At 42.0% G+C, this 24,598-nt stretch overlaps 2 protein-coding genes across 6 annotated transcripts in view; one reads left to right on the top strand and one right to left on the bottom strand.

The window, feature by feature from the left end:
• Nucleotides 1-1,970: 1,970 nt before the first annotated feature.
• Nucleotides 1,971-12,013, bottom strand: TXNDC9 (thioredoxin domain containing 9). Of its 4 annotated transcripts, none has more exons than XM_084201357.1 (5): nucleotides 11,856-12,013; nucleotides 9,948-10,164; nucleotides 7,825-7,943; nucleotides 5,717-5,971; nucleotides 1,971-3,525 (listed from the first exon to the last, which is right to left on the bottom strand). In XM_084201357.1, exons 2-5 carry the CDS (start codon nucleotides 10,134-10,136, stop codon nucleotides 3,408-3,410), a joined length of 681 nt encoding a protein of 226 aa, XP_084057483.1. In that variant the 5' UTR covers nucleotides 10,137-10,164; nucleotides 11,856-12,013; the 3' UTR covers nucleotides 1,971-3,407. The 4 variants fall into 4 exon arrangements, with proteins under 4 accessions (XP_084057483.1, XP_084057484.1, XP_084057482.1 ...); XM_084201358.1 differs by having other exon boundaries at nucleotides 11,849-12,005; XM_084201356.1 differs by having other exon boundaries at nucleotides 11,733-11,871.
• Nucleotides 12,014-14,022: 2,009 nt separating this feature from the next.
• Nucleotides 14,023-24,598, top strand: part of EIF5B (eukaryotic translation initiation factor 5B) — a 36,014-nt gene continuing 25,438 nt past the window's right edge. For both annotated transcript variants that reach the window (XM_084226013.1, XM_084226012.1), the window contains exon 1: nucleotides 14,023-14,155. In XM_084226013.1, coding sequence (XP_084082139.1) covers nucleotides 14,121-14,155 — 35 coding nt within the window. In that variant the 5' untranslated portion in view covers nucleotides 14,023-14,120. The remainder of the gene's footprint in view (nucleotides 14,156-24,598) is intronic.

The raw sequence follows: 24,598 nt of genomic DNA, 5'->3' as shown, positions 1-24,598 counted from the left end.
CTTGTCTTAGAAACTGTACTGTCAAATTTCTATAGAAATTTCGGTAGAAAAGCCTTCATTTTAGTATTTCTAGGTGGGGGATAGAAAAAAAGGGAGTTACTTGTAACATAGGACTTGACAGAATAAATTCATTTATTGAGCTGGCCTCCCTCCACTCCTATGACACTTGCAGGTAATCCATGGGGTCTGAGAGCAGCTACTCAGATGATGCCCTATCCAGAATTTATTTCTCATGCTGCCTTTTTCTGGGACCAGACTTCACACTCTCAGATTGCAAAGGCCAGCTCAGCACTTCACTTTGGGGTAGATTTCCAGAAACAGAGCAAAAGGCAGGATCAGTCAGTGATCAAGGAGTGTCTAGTCATGTCCACATAATTCAGCATCAAGACCTGAACAACAGAGATCTTGTTTGATTATTATTATTGCCTTCTTGCTTTCTTTTATTATTTCATACCAAGCATCAGGCACAGACTTAAGCACTAATCATTATTAAAGTTATATGCTGAGTTCAGGCATAAACCCCATCACTTCCAAAGCTATACCTGAACACTTCTCACCTCTTTGTTGTCTAACAACCTTTCATGGCTGACACCTGCCAGACCAGGCACTATTTTGTGATTGGTCTAGGCTCAGGAACCTTAGTCGGTCATGTCCTCACATACTTCATCCATCTGTGGTAAGTAATTAATCACATTAAACCTGTGTTTCTTCTGCATATTGCAAATCATTAGCATTGCATCTATCAGCCACATGGCCACTAGATTGCTGTTGACAAAGTTATCTTTCTGCATTTCAAGTCTGTACAGCTGACATTTATTTGAGCTGGTGTTTTCTGTATCGTGACACTTCTAGCTTGCTGTCCCAACCTTATATCATGGACAATTAATTAATTTAACCTGCATGGCAAAATCATTAAACTCTACCACAGAAGAGTAATTTGTTCCTCACTACTCACACTAGATCAATTTCCCATTTCTTAAAGAACTTCTAGGTTTCAGCAAAACTGAAATTTTTGGGTTTGAATTGTTCATCTCAAAGTAATATGCAGGATGGAGGTGTAACCAAGAGGACTGTTCAGTGGCAGTTTTAATGTTCATTCAAGACACAACATGCAGAAACCAGAGAAGTTTCCATGAAAGTAAAGACTTGAAGGAGCAAATCTGTGAGATTGCTACTTTCAAAGTAAATCTAAACTTATAGTATGAACAGTCTCAACTTCCCTTGCTACCCATGTCCCTGGCAGGAGGGTTGGAACTAGATGATCTCTAGGGTCCCTTGCCACCCAGCCTGATTCTACCCAAGCCCCACATTCCTGCAAACTCCTTGTATCAGCACTAGAGTATGTGTGGTCATGTTACAAGCCTGAGGAAGGAAGAGGTCCAAGGAAGAAGGGAGATTAACCTAGAAAAAAAAAATCATCAGCTTAAAGTGACATGAAAGCACAGACTCCAAGTAGGATTTGCACTGAGTTTGTAATGAGGCTATTCACGTGGAACTGAGTAACCGCCAACAACGCACCGTGCTGGAATCCTGACAAGCCCACGCGTTTCCACACAGCACGCAACTACATTAGAGGTGATTTTATATTTACACAGCTTATTCAACACAATTAGGGCTCAGTGATGACTCCTAAGACACTTGTAAAAATACTGTTGGAACATTGGTTTCCTGAATTTCATGCAACCGGATGCAAGGGAAAAAAAGGAGCACTTTCTAATGCATTTAGTTTGTGCATTAAAAAAGGGATCAACGTGAAGCAAGTCTCCTTTATGCTTCTCCTAGATCAACAGGCAGCTCTGTACATCTTAAGCTGATTGTGCTCTCAAAGTGATCCTGTATGTTAGGACAGAACTGTATATCACCTGTTAGAAATCTAGGAAGGGCTCAAACAAACTTTCTGATAGACTTTATTAATAGAGAAATTATTCCACAGCACCTAGATCTTCTTTGAAAGGATACAGTAGTCAACATTAGAATTAAAATAATTTTATTTCAATGTACATGAACAGAAATAAAATATAATTTTTTAAACTTAAAGAGATATATTGCTGGGCTGGCCCAATCACAAGTGTTCTCTACTACACTTCTCTACAAGGTAGCAAGACTGGCTAAACCCACTTCACTGCTATTTGGACAAACTTGGTTCAAAGTACCACCTCAAAAGGGTCCTTCAGCACAAAGCAAACAATTTTTCTGAAAATGAAAAGAAAACTCATCAATAGTTCACCTAGCCAGGAATATTATAGTGTGTCCAAGGAAGATCTCTCTTAAAAATTCTGTCCATCACTGAAGAAAAGTACACAGTATGTGGCACTATATCTAAACTTAACAATCAAGGTTTCTCCCAAATACTTTTCTCTATTCTACTCTCTTGTACAAAGCATCTGCTATAAAATCCACACATTCACAACCACAGAATGACACAAACCTGTGAACAAGGCTGTTTTCAATATGCTTGTTGCTATGTGCTATTGCCTGCTGTATCAGCTCTGTCATGCAGCATTCGTAGATGGTAAAAGGGCATTTCTCTTGGCCATCTATTTCAGAATTCACAGATGTTATGACTGTTTTAACAACTTACAGTGCAATGCAATTAATTTATTCAATGGCATGATATGGCACCATAAGAAAAGCAATTATTTGTTAAAATGCACAATTTCTTTACTAATAATTTTGTGGTGCTTTACTGATAATATAAGTAATAACAAATATAAAAAGACAACTGGAAGAGGAACTTATAAAGAACAATCTTTTTTTAGAAGTGAATGTTACCTCCCTTAATAATGAAAAACAGAAAAAAAAAAACCTTGTTAGAATCAATGAAAACAATAGGAAGCAGTTCCTCACACACCACAGTTAAACTGTGACCTCCTTGCCACTTGATGTGGATCCCTGGATACTATGAGGATTTAAAGAGATTTTTCTTCTATTATTTTAAGCAGCAAATGCTCTCAGATACAGTGTTCCCCAAGCCACAGATTGCTTAAAGTAGACTGTGGGGAAGCATTGCTCTCTGGTCACCCTGTTTTCCTTCTTCCTTGTGCATCTCCTTTTAGCCACTGAGACCGGACCCTGGGCCAGAGGGACCTTTGGTCTGACTTCATACAGCTGTTTCTAAGTTACTTCAAAACATTTCATAAACTTATACTTAAGACAAAGGGCTTAAGTTCATAATTTGCCATGTCATTTAGTTAGAAGGACTAAGATTTTCAAATTACAAATGACTTCCAAAAGAGGAAAAAAAATACGTAAGCTTTTTCCTGCTGTGACTCAGTTGTATAAAACTGTATAGAAAAATGAGAATTATGTGCAGATGTAATGAAAAGCAGTAAGCTTTATAAAAAACATTCTTAGAAATGTACCACGCATAAACAAAAGATGATTTACAAATATATTTAGCGGCTCTTCTAGTCATCATCAGAATCTGAATCATATATCTTTCCTCTGATGGTCTTCTTGTCCAGCTTTGTAAAGCTTGTTCCATATTTCTTTTGACTTTGAAAAGGTGGATCCATCAAGTTTCCACTACAGAAAAAGGGTAAGACAAGTTGATTAAAACCATATTCATACAGACAGTAAGCATCATGTCTAATGAACTGTTTCTCCAGAAACACACATTCCAAGGGATCACAATGCCTACTTGCTACAGCCACCCCAAGCAGCACTGTGGTGTTGCTAGCATAGCACATCCTGCTATGGTCAAAATGGCTTGCATAACTGGAGTTGACAGGAGTGTGAAAGTAAACAGCACCTGTATGTGGAGCTGTAAAATGAAAAGGCTTTTCCTGCAAACTGATCATGCTAAAGACAACAATCTGTCAGATTAAACTGTAACTAGGAAATTACAGAGAGACTTTTCAAAACAGCTGAGGAACCACCAGCACAAAGGAAGCTAAAGTGTTGCTAACAGGGACTTTGGAGTCAGAACTGGGGTTTGCTAGAAGCCACTTTGTGCTATCTCTGCAATCTCTTCCCCGCAGGAGCTCACACCTCAGAGTGTCCCCATGATCCTGCAGGGGCTCTCTCAGAAGCATGTGCATCCATGGGAATGGGCCTGGGCTCCCTGTTGGAAGCAGCAGGTTTTCACATAAAGCTGGAGCACCTGCTTCTCTTCCAGCAGGATTGTGCAAGGAGGGGAATCCCCTCTGGGGCTCAGAAAAGGGTGTGCCCTGCTTTTGCTCACATGACCTGGAGGGGTTTGCATCCAAGTGAGTGAGTGAGTGAGCAATTACAACAGTTACAACCTTCTGGAATTAGCTATAAAGGGGTGTTTAGAAGTTTGTAGTTCTTTACAAAATATTAATACTCTTTTGCTGATATTAATCCTAAATATACAGTTCACAGATTGCAATTTAATCACATATGTTAACATACCACTTGAATCCTGATTTTGGGCAAATAATCTGACCTGAACAGTTTTCCCCCTAAATAAAGTATACCCTTTTACCATCTGCTATCCCACAGGTTGGAGGAAAATAACTATTTCTAAGCTCTGAGGAGACCTATGCCCTTTTCAGGAACTCCAGAGAGTGGGAAGTGGGAACTGTTTCAGAACAGTTTGGAAATGTGGCTCGCATTGCAAAGCCAGGGTCTGCCAAAAGGAACAAAGAACAAAATTGCCCCACTCCACAAGGAGCTAAGAACAAATACACAGTACTAGTAGAGTCAAGTAGAAGTAAAAGGATGCCAAAGCCAATGTATCCAAGTTTAGCAAATTTAGTGGTGCTTGATACAACTCCAGTGAAGGATTTTTCCTGTATAAGGCTGTTGCTGTCTAGAATATGCATCCAAGCTGTCTCTGCATATTTGCTTTTTACTGAACTGGGAAATACCAGTTGTTTTAAAATTGTAAGTTTCAGTCATTTCATCCAAAGTTCAACAGCTACTAAGCCAAATTTGTGTAGTAGTTTCTTTGGCTTTAAGATACAATACTTCTTGCTAAAATTTAACCTCATTAGACATTTAAATAAGTTCAGGTAATGAATTTTCAAATTTAAAGTGCAATAAATACATTCAAAACAATAGATTAAAATTAACCTAAAACGAGAGATGGTATTTGAACCACATTAAAAAGGAAAGCAGAATTTTGGTAAATAATTCTCCAGTAAATTTAGGTTATTGTGGTGACAGATATGTTCTACTGCCTTTTGTTCTGCAGTCTTTAACAAGATAGTTATGATGATTATATTGTACTGTTACTCAGTTTATTTACACTTATTCGAATTATTTTCCACTTTCAGTACAGTTTGTTGAAGGAAAAAGTATATTCATGTATGTAATACTGACTTAGATGCAGTTTAAGGATGACTTGCTGAGTTTTCTCTGATGTGGATGAAAAATGCTCAGACTTCACTGCATTGCAACTGTGACATGAAGCATCTATAGATGCTACAGGATTACATTACATGCATGACACTGAAGACATATCAGAGCATCACAGCTACTCCATACACCTCATGACAAGAACTAGGTTTATTTTTATTACTCTACAAAAAGGACACCTCAACACTCATTACAACAACGTCTCAATACTTTGCCAAAGAGATTATCTTCTTTCCCTTGATGAAGCACACAGATTAAGTAACTAGATTAAACTCTTACATTTTTTTTTAGCATACAACACAATAAAGTTACAACCTTTCAGATTCCCCTGTCTGAAAGCGCATTCTCTTTTTATTTAATCTGAAAATAAAAGAATCACAAAACACTTAATTACCTGTAATTAATTACGTCTGCACAGCCTAATCTCCATTCTAAGGTTTCTGTAGTGAAGTCATCAGTGTTGCCGAGGTCAGTAAAGCCCACGACGTAGTCTTGTGTTTTCCCATCTTTTATTAGTGCTAGAGTGGGAATTACTTTGATGCGCAGTCTCTCACACAAGAAAGGAGATTTTTCAGCATTTAATTTCAAGAATTTTGTCTCAATGTGCTTTTTTGCCAATACAGTCAAATGTTTGTCCATTATTTGGCACCTGTGGAAAAATTAACCCAAAATACATAGAGTGTTAGAATGAATAAGCTGACAAATATGCATTTGAGAGGAAGTTCAAAAGGAGCAGTAAAGAACTAGTTCTATCATGTTAATACTTAGACCTTACCTCTGTAATAGAGAATTTAGTTTCAAGAGAAACTATGTTTCAGAGGTAGCTGGATCTAATGACTAATAGTGGAACAGCTTGGAGCACCTCTACTGTATAATTATACCATCCCTTTCTCTAATTTCTTCCTAATTACCCTCCGTACACCTGGAAGCCTCGCTCTCATTTCTGGAGGCCTGCACTTAGTGATGACATTTCTTTCTATTCTTCCATCTCAAGCTTCACTGCCTGCCAACTGGAAAAATTTTTCTATAGAAGATTTCTTCAGAGAAGTACTCTCAATGTGTTAAGAGTGTTCTGGATTTTTGCAGTCACTACCTTCACAGATGAGATGCAGTAACTCAGTGTAAGTGAAAAAAAAGTGATTTGCACGGACTACTTTGCACAGTAGTGCTAAAGGCAAAAATACTTGGCTTCTCTGTTGCCATGGAATAGGAGTGAGCATACAACTACTGTTTCTCAGCCATGGGACAGTGATGTGAACTGCTCAAAATACTTGTCAGATCACAGAGATTCATGGACTCATCACCTGCAACCTCAGCTTTCTGGATTGCCTTCTCTAAGTGGTTTGGCTTAGCTGCATGAACTCTGTGATGTAACTGTTCTTAAAACTGAGAGCTGAACAGATCAAAAAAAGCTGGACTAGGCAAAGATGAAAGCAACTTGATAAGGTGGTTGGCAAACCCAACACATGAGCTTCAACCTGTTTGTCAGCATGACACACTTTACAAAGCACCTTCTCAGAAGTTCCTTCTCCCGACTTTGCTGATTCAAGAAACAAAAACCCAAACCTGTCCTAAGCTACTTCATTTGCAGGGACAGCCTTTCACCCTCTTGAGTAAAAGCTAGCCAAATACAACTACTTTAAACACTTAGGAAATGTAGGACACCGATGCCTCACTGCGAAACCCAGCCTTGACCTCTTTCAATTTCTCACATGGAGGCTGTTTCAGTTTATATTCAATAAGCTAGGGAGAACATAACACCTTTGGGGGAAAAAAAACTCCAAACAACCAAAACCAGGACAACTGGCTTCTCCTTCGATCAACTACTCTACTTTGCTACTAAATTTTAACAGAACACATTGAGGAACAGCCTACAACCCAGAACTTCCAAAATTCTTCCAAAGAAGTGGGACATCTTAGTTTGGGTTCCTATTCTGAGTCATCAAATATTCTCAGATCTATGTGTCTCACACTCTAAAAAAAGTGACAGAATCACAAAGGCACAGGCACAAAGGGAAAGCAGCTGCAACTGATCCTTTCAAAGTAAAAGGTTAAATTCTCAAGATGCCTAGACAAGATTTTGGTGGGTTTTTTTTTCCTGTTTGCCAGAACAACCCTGATTTCTCTATGTGGACTAACCAAAGCATCTTTTTGAAAGGCTCCTCTTGTATGGTACACATTTACAGACCTAACTGCCTCAAACTAAATCAATAATGAAACACAGCAGTCTCTCAAATATTGCCAAAGAGGTTATACATCTATGTTCTAATCAACTATGTAGCAGAATATTAATTGTTGTCAATCATGTTCAGATTAAATGTAGTGGAAAAATACATTTAAAAAAATCAAATGTCTTGAAAAGTGACTGAGATTTATAATGAAGCTATGTGAATACTTCTAAAAATGCCTGTTCATGAGTGGGATTTGAAAGAACAAAAAACACATCTGTTTTTGTAGACACCTTTAAAAAGAAGTTTCTTCAGCACAGCTTAGTTACTATACCTGAACGTTGTATCTCTATAGAAATGGCAAACCACATTTTTACTTTCTTTGACTTCTTGGAAAAAGTCTCTCTCGCTTGGGATTTCTCTGTATTCTCCATGTCCTTTTGAAAGCCACTCCTTGAAAAACATAAAAGCAAATAGCATGGAGGTTGTTAGTCTTATCTGTTGTGCAAACTCTACAGCTTTTAGAAAATGGAAGAGGGGGCCTGCAGTGAAAACCCATTTCATACAGTAGTGGAGAAACAAATTACTTCCTCCCCTTAAGTTATATTTTAAAAATACACAGATAAGGCCACCTTACTTATTTGGAAATACAAATCTTGTACAGAGCTACATAAAATTCTGCAATGCAGCCTTTCAGGAAGAAAAGAGTAGTTCAAAGAATACAACAAAAACTCTTGGCATTTGAAATTTCTTATGTACACTCAAAGAACTCATCTAAACTTAGTCAAGTAATTACATTAATTAAATAAATTTCTTTTAATTTTTTACTCTATGAGAAAAATCAGTGAGAGAAAAAGCCTACTAATTCATCTGCAATAAATTATGTTTACCTATCAAATATACACTGAAGGGATCTTAACATGAACCAGGCTCACAGAAAATCATGCAGAAAACACATGTGCACCATCAGTCATAACATCAATGGAGAAACAGAATGTCACAAGCTAAAATTTAGAGGTAACTTCAAAAACTATCTGATTAAGTGTGCAAACACAGTTTCCAAAGAGCTAATCTTCCACATTTTCAACAAACACACTTAAAGGAAAAAACCCACAGCCTCTACTTCACTAAAAGGTAATTGCAGTGTATTTAAACAAGTACAGACTAATCTACATGATTAGAAGTAGTGCAGTATTACAAAATTTGACAAAAACCTTAATTTTCCAATAGGGAAAAAATTTAGATAAATCACTGTTCTTAATCTTGCAGTTTTGTCTTAGAAAGGTGAAAGAAAAAAAAATGTTTACAAGCAAACAAAAGATACCCTGTAAGCTAAATTAGGATAGAACAAAGACTCTCCTGAATATTGTATACATTAAAAATTCATTGAAGTATGAGCATATGAAGAAGTCATCATGATGCAAATCAAGAACTCACTTATCCCTCAACAGTGATTATGCATTAATTCCCCTGTCCACAGATTTATTCTGGGATAGTGTGAAGCACATTCCTTTTACTGAGCAGTATCCTACACCCCATTGGTATTTGAAAGCCTGTGAAAACAGTGCCATGAAGTTTTTGCATGAGACCTATCACATGTTCATATCCAAGGACATCTAAGTGTTATGACTTCTGAAAAAGGAAGACACTAGACTCAAATATAAACTGAACTTCTGAAGACAAGTGAATAGTGTTTCTCTTCTTCTGTGTTTACAGCACCAAAGCTGCTGGTGCTGCCTGTCCTCCAGCATCCCAGCCATGCCACGACATTTCACTGCATTCCATTTCAAAGTCTGGCATCAGCTTTTAAAAACTCCATCACAGCCAGGTATCTCCTTTCAGCCAAGCCACTTCTCCCCCCACAATCAATTTCTTGTTTAGGTTAGCACAGATGGAATAAGCTGAGAAACCTACAGCTTCCTTCCTGTAAGAGGAAATGAGCAGTCATACAAAGCCAATTTCATTGGCTCAGAAGGAGTGTGACAAATGCTTCCAGCCCAGGAACAAGGAGAAATCCCATTTCACCCTTCTACAAAATAACTAAACAGGAGGGCACATATCACATGCTGTAACTAGAAATCCAGAAGCTTCAGAAGGAAGACACTTCAGAAGAAGCCTAAAGCCTTATGCTTTGGTTGCCTACAGGACCTATGCTTCCAGATAGCAATGTTCAGTGAACAGGGACACACTCAAATCTCTGTATGAAACTCCTTATCCTATCCTTACTGTAACAATCACAGAGGTGCTTCTCTCCTCCTGATAAAAAACACAAAGCATGCACACGTGGACAGACACTTACTTTCCTAGACAATTTAAAATTAATACACACAAAAAGGAGAGAGAGAGGGAAAAATCCACAAAAGCAACCAAACAACCCTAGACCACTTAGTTCACATATACAATTTTCAAAAAGTCTGTTACACTCTACACATCAAGAGTCTGTACTACAGAAATTACTTGTTTCTGCTGCTGGCTCTTTTTTAGGGCCTCCAGCCTCCTCTGTTTAAGATGTTCCAATTCATCTTCATCCATCTGGTCCAGCTTCTGTATTTCAGCATCCAGATGTTCTTCCACAACCTTGGCTGACTGAAGTATTTCATTCTCCAGAACTTTTTGAAGGATATCAACAGAGGTATCAGCAGCCATCTTTAGCTGGAAAGTGGTCTCTTCAGAGCTGTGGAAACAATGATACAAGGAATTAACATTCACACAGACAATTAAAACTCTGATCTCTCTTTGCTTGCAGTTCACACCATACAAAAACAAAGTTCTCTGCTATTTGAAGACAGGAGTAGTTAGCAGGTAGTTCTTTTCTTTACTGCAACCCACTGTGAAGAATACTTTCATAATGAACACAGATGGAAAAGATACAAATCAAGTCCTATTATTTCAGCCCCAAAGGCAGCTACTGAAAGTGCACAGGAACCTAAAACTGCTTGTTAATATACAGAAAAAAAATTCAGCAGTTCCAAAATGATGCTCATCCTGAGCCAGACGTACCTACTTTAACAAATATTCTGAAACAAGAAGATTCAGTTGGAAAGCTCCAAGCTGCTGGGAAGAGGTAAAGGATGGGAAGAGGAACAAGTCTAAGCAATGCTCAGTATGTAAGTTTGTGCAAGTAGTTTAAATGCAATTAAGCCCCTCAGGCACATTAACATACATAGATCTGAATTAACACTCCTCTCCTCAGCTACAAGAAAGACAAGGTGCTCAACAGCAAATGCTCTAGGACAAGACACTGCTTTAATTAGTTCCAGAAAATTGTTGTTGCAAACAGCAACCTATGGCAGCCAGCAAGAGGATTTAAAAGCCACTACTAATTGCTGTGTGAAGAAACACAGCCAAAATAATTTTCTGTAAAGTTCTCCCTGCGCAAACACATCAAAAGACAGAACGCTAACCAGAGTTCATGAAGAGTTGTGACAACACAAACGACTGTTCTCCCCAATAAACTGACACTGCAGAAAATTATCAGTGTAGTGACTGACAGTCCTGAAACAGTGACAGTGCACAGTCACCGTACTCAGACTCTCAACCTGCTGACCACGGATCTGAGCTGCCGAGTTTGCGTTCCAGGCTACTCTTGGCTGTATTTCAAAGCAGGCGAACTGGCAGCGTCACTGGCTCTGCGAACACCTTGCGTACACAAGCAAGAGGAACATTTTAAACAAGGAGGGGAGAAGCACGCAGATGACAGCAGCAGTCCGGGCGCACCGCAGCACCAGCAGCGCCCGGCCCGCTGCCACGCGTGTCACCGCCACACTCGCTCTGGCCCGCGGCCTCGCTCTGCCTCCCTCTTCCCAAAGCTGCTAACCACGAAGTCTGCTTGCCCCCCACCCTTTCTTATGTTCCCAGAAGGAATGTGAACCTTGCCGGCGAAGATCAGAGGCCAGCAGGTCTCCAGGCGACGGAGAGCCCCTGCTCAGCTGGGGCAAAGGGAGGCTGGTTCTCCAAGCAATCAGGAGGGAAAACAGGACCAAACCCCCCCAGTCCCCACTGCCATCCGAGGTGCCCAGCACTATCCCGGCTCCCAACTCGCGGAACCCTGCGTGTCAAGAGCCTTTTCCTCACAGCCGGGAGCCCCGGCGCCACCGGCGAGGACGCGGTTCCTCCGCTCGGCCGGGAAGCGGCGCCGGGGTCCCGGACGAGCGGGGCGGCACACGGCGGGGGCACTGCGCAGGCGCCGCGCGCCTTCCTCCGCGGGCTCGCTACACGCAACGCCACAGACAATGCACGCACCCGGCTCAGGACGGACTCTCCAGGGGCGGGGCGCCGCGCCGCCCGCCCTGCCCTGGGCTCGGTGCAGGTGGTGTCACCGCCCGCGGCCGCAACCCCGACCCGGACCCGACACCCACCGCTCACCCTCCGCTTCCTCGCGCGCCGGCCGCGCCCCTCCGCCGCTATCGCGAGAGTCAGCGCGGGGCGGACCGCGGGCGCGTGGAACTCCCCCCGACGCGCTGATTGGCCGGCAAAGCGGGGGCGCGCCCCTGCGGGAGGCCGCGCGCGCACCCGCGGAACTACCCCCGACGCGCTGACTGGCCGCGGGCCCGCGCCCCGCTGGCGCGCGTGCGCCTCGTGCTGGGTACGTACGTACGTACATACGTACGTGCGTGCGTAGGTCGCACCTGCGGGTGGGAGCCGCGGATTTGGGGGTCCCGCCCTCCGCGCCGCCGCAGCTCCGTCCCGAGGTGTCCCCGCCTCCGGCAGCACCCGCCGGCTGAGGCGCTGCTGTTCCCTCTCCCGCCGCCCTTGCGAGGGGCAGGGCTTGGCCCCGAGAGGACAGGCAGGGCACGCCCCCTGCTTCCAAGGCAGCTTCCCCTCGCATAGGCGGCTCTGGCGGCTGCAGAGCGGACGGTGGCAGCGCCCGCCGCTGCTCTGTGGGGGATTCCTGCTCGGGGTTGGGCGTGAGGCCGAGGCCGGCCCCGGCGGGGGTGTGGTGGTCGGGAGCGGCGGGGCCGGGCCCCGGAGCGATGGCGTCAGGTAAGTCGCGCTGCGGGGGCTGCGCAGCCCTGGCGGGCTCGCAGAGAACCGGGCTGTGCTGCAGCAGCTGCGGTTCGCCGTCTCTTTCCTTCTTTTGTAAGTGTGCTGGAAGATTCGCTCATATAAGTAATGGGATATTAAAGCGTGTTTTTTTTTTAGAAAAGTAAACAGCAACAACAACAACAACAAAAAACCCCAAACCCACCAATCCCCCGAAAAACCCAAAACGCAACACACGTGTTTTGCTTTCTTCTTTCTTGGAAATCTGGCTCCCTGGTACCGAAGTGCGCTGACTGGGAAGGCGCGGTCGGAAGATAAACTCGGCCTTATCTGCAGTGGGCTGGGAGCTGGGTGGGAGAGACTGATAAGGAGCTACAGCTGTATAAAGGCAAAGGGAACTAAGAAGTCAGGGTGACTAGGCAGCGAAGCAGTAAGGAGGTGGCGATCCTGAGGCTGAAAGGTGTAGTAAACAGTGAGCTTTGCTCTGTCGACCAAAGGAGTTACGGTGCCAGGGTGATGACAACAACAGAACACGTGCAGCTCTCCAAGCCTATTAAATAAATACATAAAATGATGTCTGTGTTGCCCGTGAGCGTTGTTATTTCTGCTCCATCCTGCTTTGCTCCGGAGGAAAGTGGCCACAAGAAGGTGAGGTCGCGCTTGAAGCCCCTCCGCCCCAATACGTGGTGCTTGCCGCCTCGCTTCCACGGTGTCTCTGCGAACACCGGCCACCTCCTCCTGCCCCGCAGCAGCAGGACCCGGGCGCTCCTGTGAGAGGGCGCAGCACCTGCTCCCTCGGCTCCTTGGAGGGGAATGGGAGGGAAAGCTTTGTACACTGAGGAAATCTGGCAGCGGGGAAGGAATTACCCAACTTTAAATGCCTGGAGCTCCATTAGGTCACAGCCATAAACTCAGTGCTGCCTCCTAGGCTCCCCTGCTAGGAAGAAGGCCAGTCACCTCAGGGAGATCGTACACTGGTTACACTTCGCCTACAAGGTAGGCGGGGGGTGCCGGGGGTGACGGACCAGTAGAGCCCCGTGAAAGGCTGGGGGGGTGACCTGGCCGCATCCCGCACCAAAATGACTTCATGGTCACTATACTGCTGCCCCGCTTCATGAAAACTTCCCCCTTAGCCTCTTCATTCCCCCACTTTGGCTGAGCTATTCCATTTGCCTCCAGGTAAAATTTTTCAAGCGTATTTATTTTGGCTACCAGTCAGGTTTCATGGCCAAACGGGGCCATGAAGTCCTGGGGCCCCTGGAAAGGCAGGAGGGCTGGAGGGAAACTACAGACTGGAGGCATCCTTTAGACATTTTCCGGGGCTGCCTGAGGACCAGAAGGGAAGCTACAAGGTTCGGGGTGTCACTAGACGTTTTCCGGGGGCTGCCCAACGTCCAAACGGAGGCGAACAAAGCCGGATTCTCGAGGCCGGTCGGTCTCTGGAGCCCCCGAGAGCAGCCGGCGCCGGGCCCGTTCCCCCTCCGGCCGGCAGAAGGCGCTCGCGCACGGAGGCCCGCGGCGCGGGCGGGGCGGGGCTGGGGGCGGGGCGGGCGCGTGCGCGGCGCGCGGCTGTGCCATATGCGCGGGGCGGCGCGCGGGGCGGCGCGCGGTCAGCGCTGAGGGGTCGCGCGCGCCGGTGCCGCCGCCATGGGCAAGAAGCAGAAGAACCGGAGCGAGGAGAGGTGAGGGATACGGGGAAACCCCCTCCCATTCCCCCGTCTCGCCGCAGGGACCCCCGCGCCGGGCCGCCCGCGGCGGCGTGACACGGCCCACACGGCGCTGAGTCAGGCGCCGGGCCCGGCCGGGGCTCGCGGCCTCATCGCAGGCGGGGCGCGCCAGGCCCGGCTCGGCCTGGCCGTGCGTGTGCTTGTCCGTGAAGGGGCAGGCAGCTCGATTTCCAGCTGAAAAATAGCTGCTTAGTGCAATTGAAGTGATTCAAATGTGGGTTTCTTAATTATTTTTTATCTTTTACTGGGCGTTAGTTCTATAGATCGTGCTGTGACACTGATATCTACATGTTTCGTGCGCTTGCCTAGTAAATGCAAATGTTGGATATTTTAGTGGTTGGATCATAAGAGAGTCACCTCTATCGCTGTATTCATATCGTCGTGGACAGTGCCCCATCTGTGAACTTTTTTGTGTCAAACGAGTTTCCTATGAAGGCAGCTGCATTAACCATATGGAATGTTGACTGAATGACATTCTGTATATATACACTAGCAGGAAAGAATGTATTTTTACTTGTCACTATAGGCTAATAATACAAAGAAGCAATCAGTTCAAAGAGTGGTTTTAGTGTTTAATAGTGACAGGTAGTTAAATGAAAACTGATATCTTTAAAGGTGTACGAACTAGAAACTGCAACGTTTTTTCTTTGAGACATTAAGTGTTTCTCCTCTGGAAGGTCTCCACATGACAGCTTTGTCACAAAATACATTTCATCTCTAAGAATTTTTTACTTAAGCATGAATTGATGCTTACTTAAGGCTGATACTCTGTATCAGGTTAGGGTATATACTGTTTCAGTTTCATCGGTCCTTTCTGGGTAAGGAGTGTTTTCTCAGTTAGGTATTTTCCTTTCTGTCTGTTTTTCCTGATGCCTTTTGCCATAGCATGTGTGTTGCTTTTTAGTATCATTACCAACTTGTTTCACGGGCTGTATTTGACAGGAATAGCTCTGGTGAGGAGGGAGCAGCTCTGGTGGGGAGGTGAGTTGAGAAAGAAGAGGGACGGGTTGGACATTTTTGCTCTAAAGGAAAGAAGACCTAGTGCCTGCCTTTGTATGCAGTGTGTTAGATGCCAAATGTATGGAAAAACCTTTGGGTACTGAAACTCTGCTTCTTAGGGTTGTTTCAGGGGTAGTGGCTGGTGTGCAGAGAACACTTTGAGAGTTTTGGTACCTGCTGGATACTTCATTCTCTCTCTGTATCTCTGTGCATATTTCTCTGTGTGAATTACTGAGTGCAGGCCTCTCTGGTGTGCTACACACAAAATGTTGTGTCTAAAAATGGAAGCGTACCTTAAAGGAAAGCTCAAGAATTTCTTGTTAGAATAGTTGAGATCTTGAGCACCTAATTATTATTACATCAGATCTTAACGTTGCAAAAGAGAAAGAATAATGGTGCTGTTACAGTAGTGGTGTTCCCTGTTGCCAAGTCCTAAGGTCAGTGGTTTCATCCTGGTGGTGAGCTGATACAGAGCTGTGAGCATCAGGTGTCCTTCACCGGGTGCGTGTGATTGCTCATGGTTGTGGTTTCATCTTCCTCACTCTAGGATCCACTTGGGATCATTCTATGTGCTCAGTAATGTGACTTTGCTCTTCACTGATTATTCCATGAAGCTCTGTGGTTAGCTACCTCCATTGGTTAGCTCCACAGTACATCCAAATAAGAGAAAGGCACTGTGTATTAAATACTATTTCTTTCTTGTTTGTTATCCCTAAAACCAATTTTGTTCAGGTCTGTGTTTCTTTTAGCCAGCATCTCTCAAGTTGTGGGGCGGCTTGTGCTGAGTCTATAGAAGCCATCTCTGTTTATAGCTGGTGCGGGTGCCCGCTGTGTCCTGTCTCTTCCCAAGGCCACTGCTCCCATACCAGGCCTGTATAATGTATAATAATGTAGTATATAATATGTAGTGTATTTCTCTACACTACATTATTGTTGTGGGCTTTTGATTCTCTCATTCTGTGCAGTGACTGTTTGTCACTGATTCTATATGAAACTATGGTTGCAGCATGCCCAGGTAAACAACAGTAGAACCAATGAGGCATAGGCACCTGGTTAATTGGAGAAATTGCTGTCACAGCTAAATCAAGGAACAGTTGCAGGAGATCAGGAGTTCAGCCAAAGTAAGCCTTGACAGGCTTTAGTCCTGAGGTCTTGCCAATGCGGTACTGAGCTTAGTAATTGCTCCTTAGCAGTGACAGAACTGTCACAGGGCTACGCAGTTGTATGGCAGGAAGAGGGATGACGTGGAAGAAGAATACAAACAGGCGTGTGTTTGAGAAAAGAGGGCAGGATGGTTACACTGGCTGTGTTTTGTAGCAGGGGCTTTGAGGGATGGAAGTGAGGATGGACCTGGGAGGCCAGTCATGTTTTGGAACAGGTGTTACCTGCAGAGGTAACTTTCATTTTCTGGTGGTCTTGGTTCTAGGTGACATCCTTATGAATGTCACGTTCCCTGAGAGAGAGGATGCACTGCATGTTTGCATCTGTGGCTTGAATTTGGAGTTCCAAAATCCCCCATCAGTCTCTCCATTTCCAGTAAGGTGAGAGAGGAATGGCACTGTGTAATCAAAGGCTTCCAGTTGGATTTGGTTGCTGCATCTTCAGTTCTGTGCCATATAGTGCTGTGCTATTTATTCCCTCCTTTTACAGTTACGTTACAGGTACAATCCCTTATATCCTTCTTGGCTGCAGCTCCCAAAGCATGTGGCATCTCACGGGCACAGCTTGTAGTGCAGAGGAAGCATGTGGGAAGGTGCAGGTGGTTATGTTTATGCTGTGAATATTTGTTTGAGAATCGATGTGGTGACAGAAAGGAGATTTTGTGCTTGACACACTGGGATACATTATGTAAGGTACAAGTAATCTTTACTCTGCTTTTCTCTCCTCAGCTCCATAGCTTTGACTTCTGTAGTGGAGTTTCCTCCTCCCCTGTTTCTGCCAAGTACGGTAGTGGTCATACCAATAGGCATTGATGTGTGGGGGAAATGAGGCTGGGGATGAATTTTGTCCCTATGTACTTATACCCTGTTTGTATAATAAGACCCTGAATGAGATGATAGCTGCGATGAGCAGGAAAAGAATGAAAAGCAAGACTGTAGCCTGTTATGAAAACACTACAAATCTGTAAAACAAATCTATACTATACCAGCATCTCTGTTATGCCCTTCTGGAACTCTGTCAGTGACTCCTGCTGCTGTGCATCTGCCAATGAAGAACATATTTATCTAGAATGGTCAAATACATGGTGACTTTGTGGTGTGTTAGTTGCTTTGTAAAGGTGGAGAGTGTCTTGGGTAAAAATAGCTCCTAAGCCTGAATAGGGAAGTTGCTTTAATTGTTTCCTCTTCAAAATTTTTGTGTTTGTGGTAATCACACATTTTCAAATGAAATTTCATGGCAAATATTTCAATAAAAATATGAGAGATCTGAGTTTTCAAGCTTTTCTAACTGAAGAGCAGGTTCTCTGATGTATAGTCTAGCTCCTTTTGGGAGGAGTGTTATGCTTCAGTTCTTTGATATGGTTGTAATGGCAGAAGGTATGTCAAGGTTCTAGCCTACTGTCTTTGAAACTTAGTTAGGAATTTTTTTTTAATGTTTGTGAAGAAAGGCTGTTTTAAACTACAGAACTCTGCTTTGAATCTGAGCCTCAAATTGCGGCTGTAGACTTACTAGTGAGTGTGCTGTGTACTCTGTGTTACAGATTATTGCTTGTCTAGAATATGGATCTTTCCCTTTCAAGGTGTCAGCTTTTCATATGTTTGTCCTCTTCTCCCAGCTTTAAGTCACCTTCTTTTTCTCTTAATAGTTTTTCTTAGCTTCCAATAGGTAGTATTTAGGTGTGTTTATTCTTCTGTCCTTTAATAATGTGACCTGTTGCCTAGGCATTCCACTCTGATCATTCATGCTTATTGCTTTGGAAATTACAGGTGCTGGCTGTGATTCTGCAGCCAAGAGTGAACACAGCTGCTAAAATAAGACTTAGAGTGCTCTTACTGATGCTGTGTATTGCTTTTTATCTGGTATTGTCTACTAGTCAGTCTGTTTGGTTCCTTTTCTATTAGTGTGTTAAGTAAAATCTTCTTAATGTTGTGTAGGGAAGTTCTGTGAAGGCTAGAACAGAGTCTGGAAACATTCGGTACACCGCAGTGTCACTATAAGTTATCTGCTTCTCAAAAATATTTCCACAAGCAAAGGTTTCTGCAGCTCCATCAAGGACAATAGCTGATAAACCCTTGAAATCCCTGTTTTTCCAATCTCCGCTGGAAGATGGAAGATTTTGTACTGAAAGATGAGAGTAAAATAATGCAAAATAAATTCGCCATTACAGAAATTTGTTGTCCTGTTCTATGCAAATGTATATTTCTGTTCCTCCCAAACTTAGTTTTTCATATTTACAAGAAAACGATTATACTTGTTGGATTTTATTTTAAAGCAAAGCATCATTGTAAAAAGTCCATAAGGATCGTGAAATATTTGCGGTAAGGGCAGCATAAACCAAAAAACACTGCACTACGCTAGGGAGATTGTAAGAAGCAGCTTTTCTTGTGGAAATCTTTATTCTTTTCATTATCTTCATGGTAGCATCTAAATCTCATGTGTAACTACTGCTCACGAAAAGTATGGCAATAGTATAATGCAAGCCATCGGGAATTGCAGAACCTGTTGTTTCAGTTCTCTGAAGACTTCTGAAAGCCTGAAATATGTTTCTTTAAATACATGCTGTAAGATGAAGTATTGGCTTTAATTACGGTTCATGTAGGTGAGCATCATTTGCTCTTCAGGATTATGGGCAATGTAAAGTGTAGTTCTGAAGTTGTTTTAAATGGTGTTTTTGCGATGTATTTTGATTTTATACAGTGAGATGTGTAGGATATGGAAGTTGTGAAACACTGAACTTGGTGGTAGTTTCTGTTGTCTTTGCACTTTTCTTAAACAAAAAAAACCCAAAAGAACTTGTTCAGGGAATACCAAATGCTAGTTTTTTTACTTAGTGTTTCATATTCCATGCTTTTAGTTATCTTATTCTCTTGAGATGTAAACATAAACTGAACCATGAAGAGAAGCCTTTTATCTTGAAATTTTGCTATATCTTTGTTTAAATGGGAATTTTAGGTTATGGGGTTGTGGTTTGTGCTTTTTTTTTTCTTTGGTGATTTTTTTCTTCCTTTTTTGGTTGATTGCTCATTTGGTTTGGTGTTTTTTCTTTTTTTTTTTAATCTGGGTTATATAAAGGAGACTTCTTATTTTTCTAGAATGTGTTTGGGTTAAAGGTGTAGTTCTCTATCTTTTTCTTCAGAAAGTTTTGCTTAGCTGATAATTATGCCACTCTTTTTCCTCAGCCAAACTTGAAAGAGAAGGCATGACTCTTTAATATTAATAATGGAATCATTGTCTTGGGAGCTTGAATGAAAAGCAATTACCCTTTTAGTCAGATTTTACTTCCTTGCTCTCTCATGTAATTAGGTAGCTTCACCAGCTTCCTTCATCTATGAAAAATCACAAAGGTGTAGTTCCAAGTAAAACTCATTTCAGTTGAGCTGCTGGACATTTCAAGCTATGTGGTGTTACTCTTGCTGTCCCCAGCTGCCAGCTGTACCTGCTTCCTTTGCACTGCATTCAGTGCATATGGGCCCACAGTGCAAACCAGGTGTGTGTTTTCATCTGCTGACCAAAAAGGGTTTCCTGCATGGACTTGTGGCCACAGGCTTGCCTGAGCTGATAAGAGGGGAAAATGTGGCTGGGAATGGGCAAGGAAGTAAATTCGTCCCTCCTCTTACACCTTAGTTTGAGGAAAAGGCAAGAAGAGGGTGCCCTATTTCTGGGGCTGAGATTTTATTTTTGTTCTTTAAGCAGCAGTGGTGGGTTTCGTAGCTGGTATTCACATGGACATTCCTTCATTTTCTGGGCTGAGAAAGGAGCACAGTTCTTTCTTTCCTGAATTTCAAACTGTCTCAGTCATACGTAAGTTAAATGTTTTCAGTAGAGGAAAAAAAAAAAAACCAGAAAAAGAAGCTTGTGGCGATGATGTACTTTGATAGGCCAAAATGAGAAAAAGGCCAGGGCTTTGTTTTCATGTTTTGAATAGCCTTGCTGAGCCAGCAAATGCCTGCATTTTTCGTTTCATAACCCACTTAAAGAACAAGTTGGTGATGTGGGGTTTTGAACAATTAAATAATTACTTCCAAAATGGCTTATGTTTTGGCACTGTTTAAACCAGTTGCTCTAGAAGAACTTGAACTAGCATTCTGTCTTTAATACTACAGGTGAAAACAGCTACAAGTATGTCATTCAGCATTGGTAACTGGCTGGTTTTGGATAATCTTGTATTTAGAAATGCATCTTATTACTGGGTTTATGGCTCACATATGTGGAGGATGGATAAGGTGCTCTAGGGAAACAATGATAAAGCTCTTTCTAGAGGTATTAGTTTTACTTGGTCTAAAACTACTGCAAAACCAAACACATGGAAAGAGATATGTTTATGTAATGTAATGGTTCAGCTTCTCTTCAGTCTTTTTGAAGGTCAAGGACTTTTTTTTCTTAAGCAAAGAGAATTACTTAATGACTGTGACCTTCTTTAGAAGGTGGTTAGAAGAGCTGGTGTAATGTAACTGATGAAATCTCTCCAAGGTTGCCTCAGCAAAAATGAGTCTTCTGATTATGCAGGAATGTGGGCAGTGAGTTCACAGCAGTGATGCAACTTTCCTGCTGTGTCAACTTGCTGACTCTTCTGCCCCTTGCACATGAAAGTTTAGTTTCTTTGTTTCAGTCTGTACAGTGTTTTCTCATGTTTCAACTTCACCTTAACAAAGAGAGGTGGAAACCAATCCTAAGTAAAAGGTTTTTGGCATGATTTAAGTTAGCATGTTCACTGTAAGATGAAGACAAGCATAAATAATCATATTTGTGTTGCTCAGTGCAATGGATCAAAAAGTGCTTGTAATTTTTTAGTCTGTGTGTATGCTTTAGATTTGGTTTCAGCAGGACAGTGTTATCCTGTCAACTTTGTTTGTAAAGCTGGAAGTTGGATTTCCAGTAGTTTAGGGCTTGTCTCTTTTAAGCTGAATTCCTCAATTTATTTTCTGCAGTTTCATTTACCTAATTTCAATAGAGTCAAATTGATATGAATGAGGGCAACTCAGCTCCTTTGTATAATCTATTGCTCCACTCTTTCTGTTCTTTAATGGATTAGTAGTTTTTCTTTGCCCTTTATCTCTCTGCTGCCTAGTCAGGATGCCATCTCTGTCACATGTAGCTGCACGGTGCCTGTTTATAATGAAGTTTTTCCTCTGTTTGAGGATAGTATTGTAGGTCCTGTAATAGGTGTACTGGAAGTCCTAATTGTGTGTGGCTTTAAGAAAGCATGGGAGGAAAACATACATGTTTGCTGGTGGTCTTGCTAATGTAATGAGCTTGTCTGTTATTAGAGAGTCTGTGAAATGCTCTTGGTCAGGCTTTCCTTCACTAGAACCAGCAGGGAAAGCTGGAGGAGCTTGTTTGGCAAGGAAAGGCAATTATGCATTTTAGCTGCAGAAGTTCATTGAACAAAGAAAAATGATAACAGCTTATTAACTCTTATTTCAATAGCTGTAGTACTGTCTTCCTGCATTTGGCTTTGTTTTCCTGGGCAGTGCTGAGGAAGTCTTTCAAATTTCCATGCCTACATTTGTCTGTTGCAGAGATTCTGTTGCAGACAGTATCTATCCTTAGTATGGCAGGTTCACACTATGAAAATCTCTTAATGATGAATATATTAACTATGTCAGTACTTGAAGTAAGTTTTTAACCTTCTATGGAAGAGAGAAGTGATAAATAGTTGAAGTATACTTGTAAGTGTTCTGATGTACTTTATTAGGGAGCATTGATATTTTTTGTTATTTGAGAATTGTAGGTTTAAATCTTGATTTGGAGCATGACAGCATCTGTTCCGGTGAGTGGTGCACTGATGAACACCTGTAATATCGTTGACTGAAAGAAATGGTGGAACTTCAGAACTTAAAGATAAATCTTGCTAATTGTGAACAAGTATTAGAAACTGTCAACTTCACTGTGTGAGGGATTTTTTAAACCAAAATGGGGAAGCATGCCTGTAAAAGACTAGAGTAAACCCTAGAATGCGAAAACTAGGATTAACGTTAATTTCAGTATCTGTAAATCAGAGTTTGTGTCTAGGTCAACTCTGGTATCCAGATGGCTTCCCCAGGGAATTTCTAGGTTCTGGTTGTTGCAAGCTGTTGCATCAGAAAAAGAACTTCATCCAAAACTGCGCTTGTTTCTCATGTTAAAAAAAAAAACAAACACCCCCTCATAAAAATAAACCCAACACCTTAAGGTGTTTTTAGTATTTTTTGGCAGATGTGATGTATTAGATGAGGGGTTTGTTGGTTTGTTTTTAAAGTGTGTTCCTAATCTTTAATACTGTTTCCTTGCTGTAACAGCATGAGAAACACAGCAGAGTTTTTGGCTTTTTTTCTACAGACTGTGCTTGTATCAGTCACAAGATTTTTTCCCTTTTCTGACTCAATAGCTTGCAACTGTGTGGGATCTTATAAATAGCAGAGCTACTGGATGTCTTTGTACATCTGACTGAGCAGCGGTAGGTGACAGCTCTTTTATTTCCTAGCTGTTTTAATCTTCCCACTGAAAGAAATTTAATACTTATAGGCAGGATTTGGAATTGTAACTTTATTTGTTGTTGAGCATTTTTGTTTAACATGAGCAACTTAGGTTGTGTTTTGGGTATCAATTTCTGTTACTGGCCTGATCTGATGCTTTGTTTGTGGGAGGTTACTGAGCTTCTTCTGTTGCCTATGTGCCTCTTAAAAATCTCCAAACACTTACTTGAGATGGTCTGGAAATATTTGATCCTAGCTTTGTACAGAATGTTGTGTTAGGACAGCTTTTTACTTGTGACCCAGTGAATATTCAGGAATCTATCCTTAAGTGGCTTCTCCCATGTAATACAGGTGTTCATTAGTTTGTGCAGACAACTTGTAATGAAACCCTTTTGGGAAACAGTAGAGTTCTTAATGTAGCTTCTAGGGCATTAAAGTAAACATTTTTTCAGTATAAAGTATGTAAATGTTTCTGTGTGCTATTTTAATGATTTACGTTATTGTAATCTTGCTTAAATGGCAAAAGGCAGTGAAATTGTGTAGGGAAAATGATGAGCACTTTCTTTTTGATTACTGATGTAATTCTAAAGAAAAAATCATTTGTTTGATATATGAAATATAGTGATCTCTGTGTACATGTTATTGATTACTGCACTCTTCTTTAATTAATGTGACTTGTATTTTCCCACTGCAGAGTTTTGCCCTATCTTAGGCACAAACCTCTGTGGAAAGATGTCTGCAGCCATTTTTTTGAAAACTGCTTGTTTAGGTTTAAGTGAAGTACACACACCTAATTCCTGCTGTAATTTAATGCATTGAAATGCTGCTTTAGCACTATCAAAACTCTTTTTATATCTGGCAACAAAAATAAAGGCTGAAATCAAAGTATGTGAATAACAGAGGTGGCTTAGGCTTCACCTGTGAAACAAAGACAAAGGAGAATCAGGGAAGTAACTGTTTCTGCAGTGCGGTAGCACTTTGTTTTCCAGATCTCCTCGAGCCTCTTGTGTTAGGAAAATATGAGGGTTTTTTTAAGTGCCAAAGCATTATGGCTTGAGTAGTCTAAGGTACTGAGGCTGTGAAATCTGCTTATAAAGTCTTCATACAAAAGCAGTTTGAAAATTGAAAACCTCATGAGCATTCCAATCCTTTCAGGTTCCTGAATCAAGTCCTCTTAGGGTTGGACCCTAGTAAAGGCTGAATGGAAACCTTTCAGGGGTCTTGGAGAAGGAGTCTCCTGAAAGAATGTTTGGGTTTCTGTAATATGTGTTGGGGGACTGGTTAAAAGCCTTTAGAAGAAAAAGTTCCATGGTGTATCTAACCATGCCCATAGGAAATGTGATACATGCTATTTGTCTAAGTGCAGTGGGTTCCTTATAAAAAGGAATAAGAATCTCCCAGGAGTGGAGAGGAGCACCTTCTTAATTTTCTTTTCAGCTTTCTTATGAAATCCTAGTGGCATATTATTGGAGTTGTAAAAGCTAAGGAAATTCAAGATCAGTATGGGAATAAACTTCTAGTAATGGAAACCAATGAATTCCTTGGGTTTCCAATGATATTCTTACTTGTTAGTTGTTGTAAGTTATAGCTGTATATATAATTGCATGCAGGCTTAATTTTACTTCTTACTTCACTGAGGCTCAAATACTTGAAGCTTGCTCTGTCACTTCTTAGTAAATGAAAGTGTAGTGGAAAATATAGAGGATTTTTTGGTTGGTTGGTTGTTTGCTTGGGGTTTTTTTGTTTTTTTGGGGTTTTTTTTGATCAGAAACCATTGACCATT

This window comes from Fringilla coelebs (genome assembly GCF_963513975.1).
Source record: "Fringilla coelebs genome assembly, chromosome: 2".
In the NCBI taxonomy this organism is placed as follows: domain Eukaryota; kingdom Metazoa; phylum Chordata; class Aves; order Passeriformes; family Fringillidae; genus Fringilla; species Fringilla coelebs.
The sequence above is the reverse complement of the archived record's forward strand: the minus strand, read 5'-3'. Positions and strand labels throughout refer to the sequence as shown.

Coding starts and splice junctions, on each gene's coding strand:
- TXNDC9 (XM_084201357.1), bottom strand. CDS start 10,136: ATGGCTGCTGATACCTCTGTTGATATCCTTCAAAAAGTTCTGGAGAAT. Junction 7,944..9,947: donor AGAGCCAGCAGCAGAAACAA/GTAATTTCTGTA, acceptor ATGTTTTTCAAG/GAGTGGCTTTCAAAAGGACA. Junction 5,972..7,824: donor TATAGAGATACAACGTTCAG/GTATAGTAACTA, acceptor ATTTTTCCACAG/GTGCCAAATAATGGACAAAC.